The 18,094-nt window shown below is 39.0% G+C and overlaps 1 protein-coding gene across 1 annotated transcript in view; it reads left to right on the top strand.

Moving 5' to 3' along the window:
- The first annotated feature begins 2,407 nt into the window (after nt 1-2,407).
- DNAH7 (dynein axonemal heavy chain 7) overlaps nt 2,408-18,094 on the top strand; it is a 358,505-nt gene continuing 342,818 nt past the window's right edge. Inside the window, exons 1-2 of the mRNA XM_023217897.2 lie at nt 2,408-2,547; nt 14,136-14,198. Coding sequence (XP_023073665.1) covers nt 2,533-2,547; nt 14,136-14,198 — 78 coding nt within the window. The 5' untranslated portion in view covers nt 2,408-2,532. The remainder of the gene's footprint in view (nt 2,548-14,135; nt 14,199-18,094) is intronic.

Raw genomic sequence — 18,094 nt, 5'->3', positions numbered from 1 at the left:
ATTGTGGTGCAACCATCACCACCATTCATCTTCAAATTTTTTTTCATCTTGCATAATTGAAACTCTGTACCCATTAAACATTAATTCCCTCATTCCCTTTCTTGGCCCTCCCTCTTCCAGTCCCTGGCAACCACCATTCTAATTTCTTTCTTTATACATTTGGTTACTCTACCTATCTCAGATGAGTGGAATCATACAGTATCTTTTTTCTTTTGTGACTGGCCAATTTCAGTTGTCATAATGTCTTCAAGTTTTATCCATGTTGTAGCAGATGTAGAGATGTGGCAATGTGTCAGAATTTTCATCCTTTTAAAAAGGCTGAATATATATGTTACATTTTGTTTATGCATTTGTCTATCAAGGGACATTTGGGTTGCTTCACCTTTTGACTATTGTGTATAATGGTGCTATAAATATGAGCATATATATATGTTTGTGTCCCAGCTTTCACTTCTTTGGGTTTGTACCAGAAGTGGAATTGTTGGATCATAAGGTATTTCTATTTTAATTTTTGGAGGAACTGCCATACCGTTTTCCATACCAGCTGCACCATTTTACATTCTCACCAGTGGTGCACAAGAGTTCCAATTTCTCTACATCCTCATTAACACTTGTTAATATTCTGTACATTAATCCTTCATCAGATTTACAAATATTTGCTTCCATTCTGTGGATTCTTTTTTTTTTTTTTTGAGATGGAGTCTCACTCTATTGCCCAGGCTGGAATGCAGTGGCACAATCTCAGCTCACTGGAACCTCCCCCTCCCGGGTTCAGGCCATTCTCCTGCCTCAGCCTCCTGAGTAGCTGGAACTACAGGTGCCCGCCACCGCGCCTGGCTAATTTTTTTTTTTTTTTTTTTTGTATTTTTAATAGAGATGGGGTTTCACCGTGTTAGGCAGAATGGTCTCGATCTCCTGACCTGGTGATCCACCCGCCTCCGCCTTTCAAAGTTCTGGGATTACAGGCGTGAGCCACCGCACCTGGCCTGTGTGGACTGTCTTTTTACTGATGAGAGTATTCTTTGATGCACAAAGGTTTTTTATGCTGATGGAACCGAATCGTCTATTTTTCCCTTGTCATTTTGGTGTCATGTCCAAGAAATCACTGCCAAATCCAATGTCGTGAAGCGGTTCTTCTAAGTTTTCTTCTAAGAGTTTTATAGTTTAAGACCTTACAGTTACATCTTTGATCAATTTTGAGATAATTTTGTATATGATGATTTTAGGTAAAGGTCCAACTGCATTTCTTCCGCATATGGACATTTAGTTTTCCCAGCATCATTGTTGAAAATAAATTGTTAAGGTCACTATAGTTTTGTAGTAAGTTCTGAAATCAAGAAGTGTGAGTACTCCAACTTTGTCCTTTAATTTCAAGACTGTTTTGGCTATTTATGACCACTTGAGGTTCCTCGTTAATTTCAGGATGGAATTCTGCCATTTCTTAGAATAAAACTTTTCAGTGGAGGTCGCTTTTGACATCCAAACTCCTGCCCTTTTATAGGGTCCTTTAAGATCTACCACCTGCTTATCACCTCAGCTTCATCTCTAGACTGGCTCCAATCCCCTTTACCCAAACCTACTCATCAACTTTTCAGAACCATTTTCACTACTTCCAATAGCTATGCTGTCTTGTCCCAGGTCTTTGTATGTGACCTGCTTTTTGCCTGGTATTCTTCGCCTGGCATTTCTTCTTCCTTCACATTTCAGCTTCCACATCCCTTCCATACCCTCCGTAAGAAAATTAGCTGGTGCTTTATGTTCTACCTGAGGACTGCCATTCCTAGCACCGTCTCCACTACATGCTAAGTGCTTGCTTGGACACCCCCCTAGCCTGTGGCTAAAGAATTACGTCTTGGTCACATTTGGGCTTAGCACACCACTTTTCATGTAGTAAACCATCTGTGAATGTTGGTTTCAAGAATTGTTGGAAGAATTACTGGTATTCTTCCAAAGGATAGTTTTCTAGAGTGTGGGAAGAGTCAACAGCACAGGGGTTGGAAGCACATGAATGACGAAAGGTGTTTACTGGCTCCTGCCTTTGCATGCTTTGTTCGCATTATTCCACTCGCCCACATTAGCAAGGAAATTTGTAATCATTTCATTCCAGTGTTTCTCGGAGACCTCTGAGGGGTTAAGGCAGCGGTCCCGGGCACCCAGCTCAGTTAGAAGGAGCGTGCGGAAGTGTGAGGCTCTACTTCAGTAATCAGAGGATACTGGAGGGACCCACCCAGTGTCCTTGGTTGTTCAACGGACACCTTAGACCTCACCACCCTAACAGAGGCATCCCGGAAAGCTCCTTTTGCGGGAGCGCGCGCCAGCTTCCGGGTCCAGCCCCAGAAGCAACAGATAACCGGAAATGGAACCTGCGCCGGCCTGTTGCTTAGCAACAAACACTGCCGGGACGCTGGACGGCCCTGGCGCGGAGAGAGCTGAGACCGCCGGCAGGTCCCGGGGCGCCGCCTCTATCGTTCTAGGGATTCTGCGGCAGGAGCGACCCAGAAGCGCCGGTGAGGCCAGCGCGTCCTCACAGCCATGAGCAGCGAGCAGGTGAGAGGGCTGCTCTTTGCCAGGCTCGCCGCCGCCGCGACGCTTCTCAGGCGTTTCAGAAGTGGTAGAAGCCCGTCCTGCCCACCGAACTCCCCAGCTGTGACTCCGCGGTGTACAGCTTCCTTCACTCCACTTACGGCCTGGGTTTCTGAGCGCTTTCCGCGAATGCCCTTAGACGTTCCTTTCCCAGCTATTCGCCCTTGGTCGTCGTTTTTTTTTAACAACCAAACCTAGCAGCCCAGTGGCGCGCCAGCAGGGGGAGCCACAGCCCAGAGCACCCCCAGAATGCTAATAGAGGTCTGCTTGGGTGAGAGGCGGCTCTGCGAGGAGTTGCCGCGGGTTTGGGTTCTAGAGTGGGAATCGAAGCCAATTCCTAGCCGTGTGACTTTGGGCAAATCTCCTAGTCTTTCTAAACCTTAATTCTCCCACCTCTTATGCAGAGCGGGGGAAAACACCAGACACCAGAACAACTTTTCTTCTTTCTGAGGTTGTTGTCAATTTCAAATAAGATACCATCCCATACCATAACAGTATTATACTATACATGAAAGGCCTTGGTAAGTGACAAATGGCACTTCTTAAGATGATATTCCATAGTATGTGATAAAAGATGTATTTTGCAGTAGCTGCTTTTCTTTCTCTTTTTTCTTTCTCTTTTTTCTTTCTCTTTCCTTTTTCTTCTGTATAAGAATTCTTTCTTCATTGACTTAAGAGCAACTAACAGAAAGAAAGGCAGAACGATGGCCAATCGTCTTAATATCAGCACAGAATGAGAAGATATTAAGCGTGGGCATTATTCTGGCTAACTAGAAAACAACCCTAGCTTTCTACGTAGTGATGAATAAGGAAAAAGACCCTATAAACCTCGTGGAAGAAAAGCAGTTGTTTTTAAGCCTGCAAATTTCATTTAGCTTTTAAACAATATTAAACGATAATTATTTCTTTTTAATTGCTTTATAATGCTTTTTTCGGTAGTAGAATTTACTGTGGAAACAGTATTAAGATGGATTTAGTCTCCTATCCATTGAGTTGTACATTACTCACAGAATTATGTGAAGATCCTAATTGGTTAATTAATCAAGTAATTAATACCTGAAATGCCCAAGAAAATTTGGTTTGAGCCTTTTTTTAAAAAAAAAATAAGTGTAACTTAAGAATTGAGAAATGGACAATTTGATTCATATGCTAAAGTATAATTAGTATTGGTATTAATAATAAAAGAGTAAATGAGCAAGCAAAAAACAAAGAATTCAGATACAAGTAACCAAAAACACTGAGCAATTGTTTAATACCTCTTACTAGTAATTTTTTTCTACGTGATATTAATGTGATCAGATTTTAAAAATAACATTTGTTATCATCACCATTATTATATATTGAGCAGCTTCTTTGCTTCTTGCCCAAATTTAGTCTTTGGTCAGATCTTGAACCATATCCTACGTTGTTAGAGTTTAAAATACACTTCTATCACGTTTCCAATGGTATTTCTCAATGGCTATTTTTCACAATTCCCCTAACTTACCCATCTACGACTAAAAAATATCCACTAAAAACCAATCAGCCGTTAAGTTCTAAATTTTACTTCATCTTTATAAAAGTAATGTTGGGAAATGACACCCCAGTCTCTCACTCCCCCTCCTGAAAGGTTGTGATTAATTGAAGAGGCAGCGGGATCTTAAAAGAATGGTCATGATTTCCATTTTCCACTTACTATTTTTGAACAGCAGAGGGCCCTCTATCACTGTTTTGGTTGATTTGTAATTTAAAAACTAATCTTGAGATTTTCATTTATGCTAATTTAGAGTGTAGTTTTCCTTTGGAAGGATGAAAGTTTTTATATTTTAACCTAAAACAAACAGAATGGATTAAACTTTTGGAAATGCCATTTTTTATGTGACATTTACTTGTATATTCATTCAGTTTGAGAAAGTGAGCAGGTGGTAAAATCATATTTGCTGAAGGAGATTTTAACATATTCATCTCATTAGTGGAAGGTTGAGAGTGACATGGAATTTTTTAGGAATAGCAGTCTGGGCTTTTAAATTAGGTATTTAGAAGAAATATAAATCTTTTCCAATTGCTCATTTCATTTTTAAAATGAGTTAAAACTTTAAAAGGCATTTTTAGTATCAGTTGAAAAACTTTCAGAGGTTTAAAAGCACAAATATCCAAAGACTGGGAAGCTCCCCACAGATACACTACAGATTGTGGGCAGAAAAGAGGAAAAAGCTGTCGGTCTTTTTCTACCCCAGCACTTTTTCTAGTTATGGAATCAAGTAATTTGTGTTTATACGATGTCATGCTCATTCCGTTTTCCTTCATCATGTTTTTAAAGTGTCATTGCTTAAAAAGGGGACAGAATGAAACAAGTTAGATATGAGACCAACAGCATAGTGATAACTTTAACAACTCAAACATGCGACAATTGACAACTATATTTAAATCAGTGCTACTAAATTTTGAGAGGTTTTTGTTGGTTTAACCAGACACATTTATAGATTCTAGTCATTTGATCAGGATAGTTAATATTTGAGCTATACCAGGTTTATGACATCTCTTCCAGTAGTCAAGTAGGTGAAAATCAGCGAAGTAAAAACAAAATGCAAAGCCAGACTATTTAAGGAAGACCTAGACTCTTTAGCAATTTTAAGTTAGAATGTAAAATTATATTAGTCAGGATCCTAATGGAAGACAGATGGCATACTCAAAAGGACTTAACTGAAGAACAATTATAAAAAGACCATTTGTAGAGGTGTCGGTAAGGTTAAGGGAACCACGAGGGATAAAGAGACACTCAAGGATTAACAGCAGTAGGACAGTAGGATGCCATTACCGTGGTTATGCCTGATTGGTCATTGAAACTGAACATTATTCTCAGACCCTGATGAGTGCTAGATACTTTGAATGATAGCTTCCTGACAGGAGCTGAGGTCTGGAAGAATTCAGCCACTATCAGAACTACAGAGAATAGGAAAGACTGGGAAGCAAATATCCTCAACTTTCTGTCCTCCTGCTCTTCAGTCTCCTCCTGGTGACTTTTTTGGTTAATCCCTATCAGAAGTCAGAGAACTGAGGGCTCAGATGATGTCCATCTGTAGAATTCAACCTCTCAGGCACAGAGCAGGAAGAAGAGGGTAAAGACTTGATCTGAGGCAGAGTACAACCATCACAGACATTATTATAAATGGATGCAGTCTTCATAGACAGTTCCCTGTCCATAAATCAGTTGGATTAACAGTTGTTGAGGTCCTAAGATGAAATTTTCATTTAAAATATTTATACCTAAGAATAAATCTAAAAAAGACATATGACACCCTTATGAAGACTACTACAAAATGTTTCTGAAGGATATGCTCCCAGAATCTGAATAAGTAAAGAAATATATTGTGTTCAAAAGAGAGAAGACTCAGTATTCAATGTGTTCCTGTCATTGTCCTAAAAAGTTTATGCAATGTAGATCCTAAATTTCACATGGTAGGAAAAGATCAAGATTGTTTATGATAATTTTTAAGAACAGTAAAGTGGAGGGAATTGCCCTACGGATTTCAAGACCTATCAGGAATCATAGTAAGTTAGGCAATATAGCAATTGGTTTTTTTTTTTTTTTTTTTACAGATAATAAACAGATGGAATTAAAGGGACAAAAACAGAGATGCACATATATATTTATGTTATATATACACACACACATATATGTGTATATATGAGATACATGCCTAAGAATTGTGTGTTTGTACTAACATACGTGCCCAAGGAGTTTGCTGAGACATTTTTTGTAATAGAGAAACATAGGAAATAAGTTAAATGTTCATTCACTAGGGAATGGAATGGATGCATTGTACTATGCTCACAGAGTACTATACAGCTGTGAAAATGATTGAGAAATGTGTATTAATGGGGATAAATTTCAAAAACGTAATATTAAAAAATAGCATGTTGCAGAAGGATACAAATTGTGTGTGATGGCATTTATATAAAATTAAAAATCATGCAGTAACAATATCTTATGTTGTTTGACAATCATATGTAGTAATAAGTGTAGTAAAAATTTACTTAAGAATGATAAACACAAAATTACAGGATGGCAAAGAATTGGGTTGAAGATACGCAAGTGTTCATGATATTATTTTCTGTATGTTTGAAATATTTCCTAATTTTGAAGAGAATGAGACGTGAGTAAATATAGATAGTGTGCACAGACAATCTTGGTACAGGAAACAGATAAATTAATTAGGTGATAATTGGAGCGGAAAGCACAATCAAGGTTTTCCTTTTCTTTTTATTTATTTTTTTATTATTTATATTATTTTGAGATGGAATCTCGCTGTCACCCAGGCTAGAGTGCAGTGGTGCGATCTTGGCTCACTGCATCCTCCACCTGCTGGGTTCACGCCATTCTCCTGCCTCAGCCTCTTGAGTAGCTGGGACTACAGGTGCCTGCCACTATGCTCAGCTAAGTTTTGTATTTTTAGTAGAGATGGGGGTTCACCATATTGGCCAGGCTGGTCTCAAACTACTGACCTTAGGATCCGCCTGCCTCAGCCTCCCAAAGTGCTGCGATTACAGGCATGAGCCACCACACCTGGCCTCTTTTATTTTTAAAAATAAACATTCTTGGAGCTTCCAGATAGCTGAACAGAAAACCCTGAGCCAGGAGTCATGGCAGCCAAACCCAAGCTCAACTACTTTGGTGTCAGGGGCAGGATGGAGTCAGTCCTCTGGCTGCTGGCTGCCGCCGGAATAGAGTTTGAAGAAGAATTTATTGAAACAAGATAATAATATGAAAAGTTGCAGAAGGATAGACGCCTGCTTTTTGGCCAAGTGCCTTTGCTTGAAATTGATGGAATGATGCTGACACTGACTACAGCCATCCTCAGCTACCTTGCTGCTAAGTACAATATCTGTGGGAAGGACCTGAAGGAGAGAGTCGGGATCAACATGTGTGCTGAGGGCACCCTGGACCTGATGATGATGATGGCACTGGTCCACTGAGGAAAAAGAGGAGAACCTTGCTCAGTCATGAAGAAAGCTAAAACTCGGTACTTGGCCATCTTTGAAAAGATTTTGAAAGAACATGGAGAGGATCTTCTCGTTGGCAACAAATTCAATTGGGCAGACATACAACTGTTAGAAGCTGTTTTAATGGTAGAAGAACTCAGTGCTTCTGTTCTTTCTCATTTCCCTCTGCTGAAGGCATTTTAAACAGGAATCGGCAACATCTCCAGAATTAAGAAATTCCTGCAACCTGGGAGTCAGAGGAAGCTGCTCCCTGATACCCAATGTGTTGAACTAGTTAGAAACATTCTGCAGTTCTAGTGGCAGCAGGTCACATGATGGCAAGAATTAACGATCCAATCGCAGTATTAGCACAGGCCTTCTGTAGTGGATAATAGAAGCAAACTGTAGATCCTAGGAGGAAAGTGTCTAAAAAGAACCAAACTGGTCAGGTGCAGTGACTCATGCCTGTAATCCCAGCACTTTGGGAGGCTGAAGCAGGCAGATCACCTGAGGTCAGCAGTTTGAGACCAGCCTGGCCAACATACCGAAACCCCATCTCTACTCAAAATACAAAAGTTAGCCGGTGTGGTGGCACATGCCTGTAATCCTAGCTGCTCGGGAGGGTGAGGCAGGAGAATGGCTTGAACCCAGGTAGTGGAGATGGCAGCGAGCCGAGATTACGCCACTGCATTCCAGCCTGGGTGACAGAATGAGACTCTGCGTCAAACAAACAAACAAAAAACAAAAACCAAACCATGCTGCCATTAACAGCAGATGCTGATTAAATGTAACATAAAAACAAAAATAAAAATGAACATTCTTTATTTGAATGTTGATGGGAGTTCTGTAGTGTAAAGGGAGGCCTTGCTAATTCAAGGAAGAAGGGATTATCAGAAAAGCACTGTCTTCAATAAAGTGAAAGGAGATGGAGGGATTGGTCTGTGATCGTAGGTGCGATGGTGTCCCCAACTGCTTGTAGATGAAGGATAGAAGAACAATAAAGGTGTGATCATAAGTAGGTCTGTAGACTTAGTTACAGGGAGATGGAGGCATTCTCAAGTATTAAAATGATGATGTGTGAGAAACTCTGGAGATATAGGTCATTACAAAACTTAGGACACCAAATGTATTAGAAAATCTCAAAAGTTTTGAATGTCAGAGATTAGTAATCATGCACTTAAAGTGAATCCAGTGGGACTGGAGATGTGATTTTCCTCGAGCAATATATACCTACTTGGGTACAAGCATAGAGAAGGTAAGTAGTTGAATTCCAATGGGATTATGGTTTAGTTAAGTATGTACCAGAGGGAGTTGAGGGTATTTGATAGGGTGTAGTTGTGACTGTGGACTGTAGAATCCAAACTGGGCAAGGAGGAAGAGAAGATAAGAGGGACATAGATACTGAGGAGGAGCTTTGATATTAGAGGTCTCAGTCAAAACAAAGAAATATAGGAGGGCGTCAGATCATACTTGCTGGGAGCAAAGGATGTGGTGATCAGAGAAAAGAATGTTTTAAAATCAAGATTTCACAAGAGCTGTCATATTTAATGATAAGATCCTAGAGGGGTTGCCATGAAAGTGGTTGGCAGAGATGAAGCGCAAGACAAGGTTACAGATGAGGAGGTTAAGCAACTAAGAGACTGGGCTGTTAGGTAGATTTAGTCACATGTATATTTTTAAGTCATTGAGACTGATGACCAAGAGTAGAAGCTTTTTTTTTTATTGTAAGTAAGTACAGTGGAACTCAAACTCCAAAAAATAAAACAGATTTTTTTTTTTTTTTTGGTTTGCTGAACTGGGAAGTCTAAGAGAATGGACATCAGAATAGATTCAGGTATGTAACAGGTACAGGATATAATCAAGATTCTGTCTCCTTTCCTTCTTCATCCCCCATTCTTTCTTTTTCTCCACCTGATCTCTCTTTCCACTCTCCACTTTCTTTCCAGTTCCTTAGACCATGGTTATAATAATAATGGATATTGTGAGATGTTAGATCCAGGATATATATTGTAGATAAAGCTCAGAGGGTTTGCTAATGAATTAAATGTATGATATGAGAAAAAGGGAGGAATCAAGGATGGTACCAGGGATTTTAGCTTAAATAATGGTGTTAATGGTGATGCCATTTACTGTGTTTAATAAAATATGGGGAAGTTCTGGTAGGGTTTGTGGGAATTTATTGATCAAGCAATATTTTGGACATGTTAAGTTAGAGGTGTCTGTTTGACCTCTGAGTGGAGATAGCAAAAATCAAATATAGGAATGGGGACCTTAAGATAAAGGTTAATCCTGGGGAGATAAATTTGGGAGATTCCAGTATATGGATAATATTTAAAATATTTGGACTGTTCGGGTCAATTAGAAAGGAAACATACCTGAGAACTGAGGGATATCTGTCACATGAAGATCAGAAAATGAGAAGGAACAGGAGAAATAAGATCAAGAGGTCTATTATACATCATGATGACTAGATTTCATAAAAATATATCCTTGAAAATTGCTATTAGAGTAGATTTTAAATGCTCATACCACAAAAAGTAAGTATGTGAGGTAATGCACATGTTAATTAGCTTGACTTAGCCATTCTATGATTTATATGTATATCAAAACACCACATTGTATACCATAAATGTATACAATTTTTATTTGTAAATTAAAAAATGAACTTAAAAAAATGAGAAGGAATTGGCAATGAAAAATCTGAAAGTGTTCATTAGGAAGTTAGGAAGAGCATAAAAAATATAATCATTCTGGAAATTGAGTGAAGACAGTATTCAAGAAGGAGACAGTGATCAACTGTGTCAAAGTACTGTTAAAAGATTGAGTAAAGGGAGGCCTGAGAATTTACCACAGGACTTGGCATTGTGGAGGTAATCAGACCTCTTGATGAGAGTGGTGTGCAAGGATTGAATACTTCACTGGAGAACATTCTGGAGAAATTGGGAGCAGAAAAATTGGGCAATTGCTAGGGGGAATGTAGGATTAAGGCTGATACTTTTTCAGATGGGATTTTAACATGTTTGCATACTAGTGAAAATAATAGAGAACAAAAGGCACATTAGAGAGAGAGAGAATTTCAAATTGCTGCTGCAAAAACAATGTCCTTTAGTAGTTGAGTGAAAAAATGTATTAAAGGCCAAGTAATAGAAATAAAAGTAAATACCACCTCCTCCTTTATAGGGGAAACAACACCAGAGATATGCAGAAAATCTTTAGACAGAGAAAGAAAAGAGAGATTATCTATGAATGGAGGACATGTACATTGAAAATAAACCTCATTACTTTGGAAAAGAGAGTTTGGGGGATAATGACAGACCGTGAGTGGAGTGTTTTTTGAATACTCTGCTCCAAGCTATCTCTCTTTATTGAATGGAAACATAGTTTTAATATTAACCAGAATGTTTGTTTTGTGAGAGCAGAGACTACATTATAAATGAAGTCCTCATCTATACAATAGGCACAAAAGTGGTACAACACTACTTATTTTGTAGAGTTTTTAAGAAAATTAAATGAGATGTAGATGTCCTAGAACAACACTTGGCATTCAATGAAATAAATATAAAGTGTACCGTAACCAATGTAAATAATTAATAATGAGTATTATGGGTTAAATGGTGTCCCCCCAATTCATACGTTGAAATTTTTACCTGCTGTATGTCAGAATATGACTGTATTTGTATATAGAGCCCTTAGAGAGATGATGAAGTTAAACTGAGCTTGTGATGTAGACTCTAATCCAAAATGACTGGTATCCTTATAAAAAAAGAAATTTGACATGACAGACGGAAGATGATATGAAGACATAGGGAAAAGATGGCCATCTTGACAAAGAGTGAGATCTCAGAAAGCACCAACCCTGTTGACACCTGGATCTCAAACTTTGAGAAAACGTATTTCTGTTAAGTCACCCAGTCTCTGTACTTTGTTATGGGAGCCCTAGCAAACTAATATAATGGAATAATTTGCATGTTTTTTTTTTTTTTTTTTTTTTGTGGTAAGTCTTCATAATCTACATTTCAACACAGCTCACTTCAGAAGGGCCACATTTCAAGTGATCAGTAGCTATAGGGATCTAGTGCATAGGACAGCACAGCTCTAAAGAAGAGAGGAGTAGCAGATGTAAGGAGCAGCCACTCCCTCTAGGTCTAAGGGAGAGTGCTCAGGGAACAAACTTGGAAGATGTTGTAGTGAAAAATGTAGTAAAAGCCAAGTAATAGAAATAAAAGTAAATACCACCCCGGCTTTTATAGGGGAAACGACACCAGAGATAAGCAGAAAATCTTTAGACTGAGAGAGAAAAGAGAGATTATCTGTGAAGGGAGGACATGTACATTGAAAATAACCTCATTATTTTGGAAAAGAGAGTTTAGGGGATAATGGACAGACCGTGAGTGAAGTGTTTTTTTGAATAGTCTGCTCCAAGCCACCTCTCTTTATTGAATGGAAACATAGTTTTCGTTGTTGTTTGTTTGTTTGTTTGTTTTGAGATGGAGTCTCTCTCTGTCGCCCAGGCTGGAGTGCAGTGGCACAATTTTGGCCCACTGCGAGTTCCCCCTCCTGGGTTCACACCATTTTCCTGCCTCAGACTCCTGAGTAGCTGGGACTACAGGCGCCCGCCACCATGCCTGGCTAATTTTTTTTTTTTTTTTTTTTTTGGTATCTTTAGTACAGACAGGGTTTCACTGTGTTAGCCAGGATGATCTCGATCTCCTGACCTCGTGATCTGCCCGCCTTGGCCTCCCAAAGAGCTGGGATTACAGGCGTGAGCTACTGTGCCCTGCCAGAAACATAGTTTTAATATTAACCAGAATGTTAAGGGAAGAGACTCCCTGCTCAAAGAGAAGAGCCATCCCTTTCCCAAAGCCTTTAGATTTAAGACCTTGTGGGAGAAAGTGTGACTGTGGCCCAGTGGATGGAAAAAACATTTGCTGAGGAGATGCAGGTCTGCGCTAGGAGGTGAAAACCACCTGCTGGGATCCTGAAAGTTTGAAAGGAAGTCTTCCCTCTGTGATGTAAGTGAAACTTGTAGAAAACTGCCCACAGGGATGCTGGTGAAACTTGCTGGAGGGTGTCTGCCTCTGAGTCAGCCTCACACCATACATTGACAAGGATGCTGACTGCTGGCAGCCACACCATGGGAGCTATGAGAAAAAACACTGAAATCAGAAAGAAAGCCTCTTCCTCTTACAGTGCTTCTTGGCACCCATGACAATATGCTGGTTATCAAAGGAGAAATGTTATAATGTCCTGTTACATATCCCAAAGGAGGGCAAAAAAGGCAAATTTGGAGCTGAGAGGCAGTAAATTGACAACTGGCCAGAAGCACAACTCATGTTATCTGCTTTATAGATCAGATTGTCATTTTCCACAAATGCTTCCTCTCAGCTAGATGAAACTTCTACCATGGAATTATTCTCTACTGCAAAGGAGATTAGCACTTTTCTCTTAAGGTTACTGCTAAGAGGTTCAAATGTTGCTTACGGCAACTTGCCGGGGGAGAAAAACCAGAATACATACTCACCTTAGGAAGTAGACCATTCTAGGAAAAAAAAAAATGAAGTTTTAGTTATAGAGAAGGGAGGTGGGGCCAAGTAAATTTTGAATAAATTAGATTCAGACAGACTCCCAGAAGAAATGCCCAATTCCCCATTAAATTGTCTTGGAACCCTCATGAAAAATCAATTGCCCGTAAATGTTTGGGTTTATTTCTGAACTCCTAATTCTATTTCCTTGATTTCTGTTTATCCTTATGCTAGAACAATGCAGTCTTTATTACTGTAGTTTTGTAGTAAGTCATAAAATCTGAAACTGTGAGTCTGCCAAATTTGTTCTTCTTTTTCAAGACTGATTCTTCTTGATACATTTCCATGTTAATTTTATGATCAATGTGTTAATTTCTACAAAAAAGGAAGCTGGGATTTTGATAGGGATTGTGTTCAATCTGTAGAATATTTTCAGGATGTATTGCATCTTAACAATATTAGTCTCCCAATCCATGAATATGGGTTGTCCTTTTATTTATTAAGAACTTTAATTTTTTTCAATAATGTTTTATGGCTTCATTATATAGGTCTTACACTTCTTTTGTTAAACATATTCTTAAGTCTTTTATTCCATTTCCTGCAGTTGTAAATGGAATCATCTCTTAATTTCAATTTTGTATTAAATACAATTGATTTTTAAAATACTTATGATTACTGTTTTATTATAAGGGATACACATCAGGAAAAACCACATGAAGAGACACATGAGGAGAGGCCTGGGAGGGTCCTGGGTGCAGAACTTCCATGCCCTCTCCCTGTGGAATTGGGATGCATTGCCCTCCTGGCACATCCTAAATTCACTTGACTTTTGTGCATTGATCTTGTGTCCTGCAACCTAGCTAGATACAAGAACTCATTGACTAGTTTTAATATTTTTTGATGAATTATTTAAGATTTTCTGTATACAAGATCATGCCATTTGTACAATATGTTTTAGAATATTTTGGATGATGTGTGCTCATAATAAACACTGTAAAATTTTGTTGAGTGAATCAATTTTAGCATTAATGGAGTAAACAGTTTTGTTTTTTCATGTTTTTCATATAGGATAAATCGTCCAGCAAAGAAAAATCCAAGATACCAGTAAGATTTCTACCACAGCTGTCTATGGTAATTTACCAATATACCATCATACTCTATTCTTTTATAATAATGTTTGTTTACTACTTTTCAAACTTGAAAGTAAGTTACTGAATTTCTGATTTTAAATTTTATACAATTTTAAATTCCATTTGATTCTTTTCTGATGGAGAAATTCTATGAAATACATAGCTTAGGAAGAATAATATCAATAAAATAACTATAGGCGGTAATTTTCAAGTATGTACAGAATGGTTGGGTACAGGTTAGATTTTACAGAATAAAATTTGCTGTCTAGGTATGTTGAGTTTAATGCTGTTGAGTTAAACTATTATAACTTCTACAGTTGAGTTTAAGTGGAGTTTCAATTCAAATATTATTTGTTTTGAAACATATTTTAAGAGCTCAGCATAAACTGTGTAATGGAATCTGGACTGCTTTTTGCAGAGATGATTACTAATATTTTGAAATAAACGTGGATGAAAATTTTAAGTGTATGATCTTGGACATTTCAAAGCACATGTTTTAATTGTGTACCTATTCGTATTGACAATACCAAGATTACCAAAAGTTTCTACAAAATAGAATCAAAGCTTTTTCTTAGTTCTGCAAATAAGTATTTATCTTGTTTCTAGTTTATAAGTAAATCTGAAATAATAGATATTTTCTCTTTTAAAAAATTTGACAAATTTTAAAATTGAAAAAAATGGTATTAGGTTTTTTTGGTGTGTTAAATTTAAATGTACTTGCTGAGTAAATATTCAGTGGCTGAGTTGAATAATGTAAGGCATGTAATTGTCTAAAATGCTTTTGTTGGCTGATTTAAAACCTTATATTGTGCTCATATTTGACTGGCTCTTGTAATTTTCATTCCGTATCCTTTGAGTTTTATGTCTTTTAAAAGAAATTAGTTTTTTTAAGAGATATTTAAAAACATTCATTCATTAAAAAATTTTTATTTAAATATTAAAGTTTGTTCCTGGGTATAAGTTCTGCAGCAGTAATTAAGATGTGGAGTGTGGGTATAAGTTCTCCAGCAGTAATTAAGACGTAGAGTGATTTTCATTATAGACCTTCAGGCTTCTAGAGGTGAATGCTGTAGTTGAAACTGGCACTGGTGGCTCTCAGCCCCTGTGATCTGGTGACCTGATTCTCACCCTTTCTGCACACCTCATTCATATCCCTTCCATGAGTCTTCAATCTTTTATGGAACAAGATTAGAGTTGAACAATGAAAGGGCAGATGGAAATGAAAGAGCACTGACTTACATGTTTTCCTAGCCTATTTTCCTGTGCACGAGGTATCTGAAACAAGGGCTTGTGGGCACGTAGTGTATTTGAGAAGCAATAATAAGAGATTGAGGAGAGTAAAACTAGGAAGAAGGAAAAGCCATACAACCATGGGCTATCAGTAGGCAACTGGTATGTCCTGCCATGACTTTTGAGCTTATAGAATGCTTCCTGGAATTGATCACCTGAGGAGGGTCAAGGAATAGCATTTATCTGTCATCTTTCATCCTGTATTGGTGAAAGATTGTTCCTGGGGATGTTGACTCCCATCCTGTCTGGTTGCTTATGTGTGTGAGCAGAGTGGGCTCTTCCTAGAGTCCCATACTATAGCATTAGAGGATTCCACTGCAGAACGGAAAAGACATTTTCTTTTTTCTTTCTTTTTTTTTTTCAGACAGAGTCTCACTCTCTCGGCCAGGCTGGAGTGCAGTGGCATGATCTCGGCTCACTGCAACCTCCACCTCCCGGGCTCAAGCAATTCTCCTACCTCAGCCTCCCGAGTAGCTGGGATTATAGGCGTATGCCACCACGCCTGGCTAATTTTTGTATTTTTAGTAGAGACGGGGTTTCACCATGTTGGCCAGGCTGGTCTCGAACTCCTGACCTCAGGTAATCCACCCCCCTCGGCCTCCCAAAGTGCTGGGATTACAAGCATGAAGCACTGTGCCCGGCTGCAAAAGATATTTTCTTGGTATGAGAAGTTAGTACAGAACTGTTTACTGCAGCCATATCTGGAATCCAAGGTGAGGCCAGCAGGATGTGAGGCATCATTTTGCCAGATGATTTTCTGACACATGTGTGGCTCTTTGTCTTGGTTAGCTAGAGAAGCACTATTTGTAAAATGTTCTGAGATACATATTCTGCCCTGCAATGTAAGAAGGAAACATTAAAGTCCTCACTACCTTTCTTCACCTAGAGTGGTGATGAGACTTGGAGAAATAGCTCAGTAACAGAATGGACGATGCAGAGATCTTAAAAAGTCAGGGTGGTGGCAGTGATGAGGTGGTTGTATAGGAGGCTTGGGTTACATAGGGTGTTTTGGATATTTGTAGTGACTCCAGTACAATAGATGTCATTCAGATTACCTCTGTCCCTGATGTGAAAATTCCAAGGCACTTAGACTAGATATCCCAGAGCCGTTCCTCTCTGTCATCTATAACTGCATTCTTCTCAGGCCTTTGCCACACCTTTATTCTCCCCAAAGGGAAGGCTTCAACTCTGAGGACACCTATTGCACCTGTTAGCTTGAAAATGTTGTGCTCATATTTCCCTTCCCGTTGTGTAGCCCAATGGCAATTGTAGAAACCAGAAACATTTGGGTTACAGCATTGTATATGAATGAAACATTCCCCTAATCTGGTGCTTGTATTTCAAAAAGTACTGTCTGAAGCTCATTGCACTCTTTCCTTTCTTTTCCTTTCCTTTCTTTTATCTTTAGTTATCCTTTTCTTAGGGCATGGTTAACCATTTTGTAATTTTTTTTTGAGACAGGGTCTTGCTGTGTTGTCCAGGCTGGAGTGCAGTTGTGTGATCATGGCTCACTGTAGCCTCCATCTCCTGGGCTTACGTGAGCCTTACCAGTAGCTGGGACCACAGGCATGGGTCACCACGCCCAGCTAATTTTTGTATTTTTGGTAGAGACAGGGTTTCACCATGTTGCCTAGGCTGGTCTTAGCTCCTGACCTCAGGTAATCCACCTGCCTCGGCCTCCCAAAGTGCTGGGATTACAGGCATGAGCCCAATAGTACTTGTTAAATCCCTACCCAGGTGTGTGGTTTCTAGCTTGCTAGAATCTGCCCTGCTTCCTGATATATGACTTCCTACCCATTTCTTTTCTTTATATTGTCTACTTTTGTGCTTTTGGACCAGTGAGCCATCATGTCCGACCAAAAATAGTTTAAACAATAAAGAATGCTATGTATCTTCAAAGGAGAGTACTTACAGTTGGAGTTAAGAAATGAAATGTAAACTTTTTTGATTTTGGTCTTAAAGAAAGGGCTTGATTTTAGTGGGGAGATATTTTGGAACCTATTGGTGGCTCTGATAGGGTAATTAATACTAGCTGACAAAACAAACGGAAGTTGAAATCTCAGAGACTTAACCCAACAAAGATTAGGCCTTGCTCACATGAAGTCTGACAGGGGTCAGGTAGTGCTCCATCTTATAGCTATGCCAGTGGGAACACATGGGCTCCATGGATGTGAGATAGTGATGGAGGAGGCACACCAGCTCTTAACTGCCTGTCCCTTTAGCTCTTAACTGTGTTTCCTGTTGTGCTTACATTTCACTGGCCACACAAATCATGTGGCTACAAAGTAGCTAAGAGAGGCTGGAAAATAGTTTGGAGTATATTGAGGAGGGTATTAGAAACCAAGAAGAGTTGTGCCTACTTCAATAGGGGGCTTGAAAACGTTTCTGAACAGGAGAGCAGTATGATCAGAGCAATGCCTTAGAGAGGTAGAGGTGACCTTTTGTTACAAACATTTTCTGTAAATCCAGGCCCATGTCTCCTGTTGCCTGTGTCATTCTTAAAAAGCTGCTAAACTAGCCTCACTGCTGACTCTAGTCCCCTGCTTCTCATGTATCCTGTTCCTATCATCAGAACCATTTATGAAATAGCCTTTTGTGTGTCTCTGC

This window comes from Piliocolobus tephrosceles, chromosome 11 (assembly GCF_002776525.5).
Source record: "Piliocolobus tephrosceles isolate RC106 chromosome 11, ASM277652v3, whole genome shotgun sequence".
NCBI lineage: Eukaryota > Metazoa > Chordata > Mammalia > Primates > Cercopithecidae > Piliocolobus > Piliocolobus tephrosceles.
Note: the sequence above shows the minus strand (reverse complement) of the source record. Positions and strands in the feature narration are given on the sequence as shown.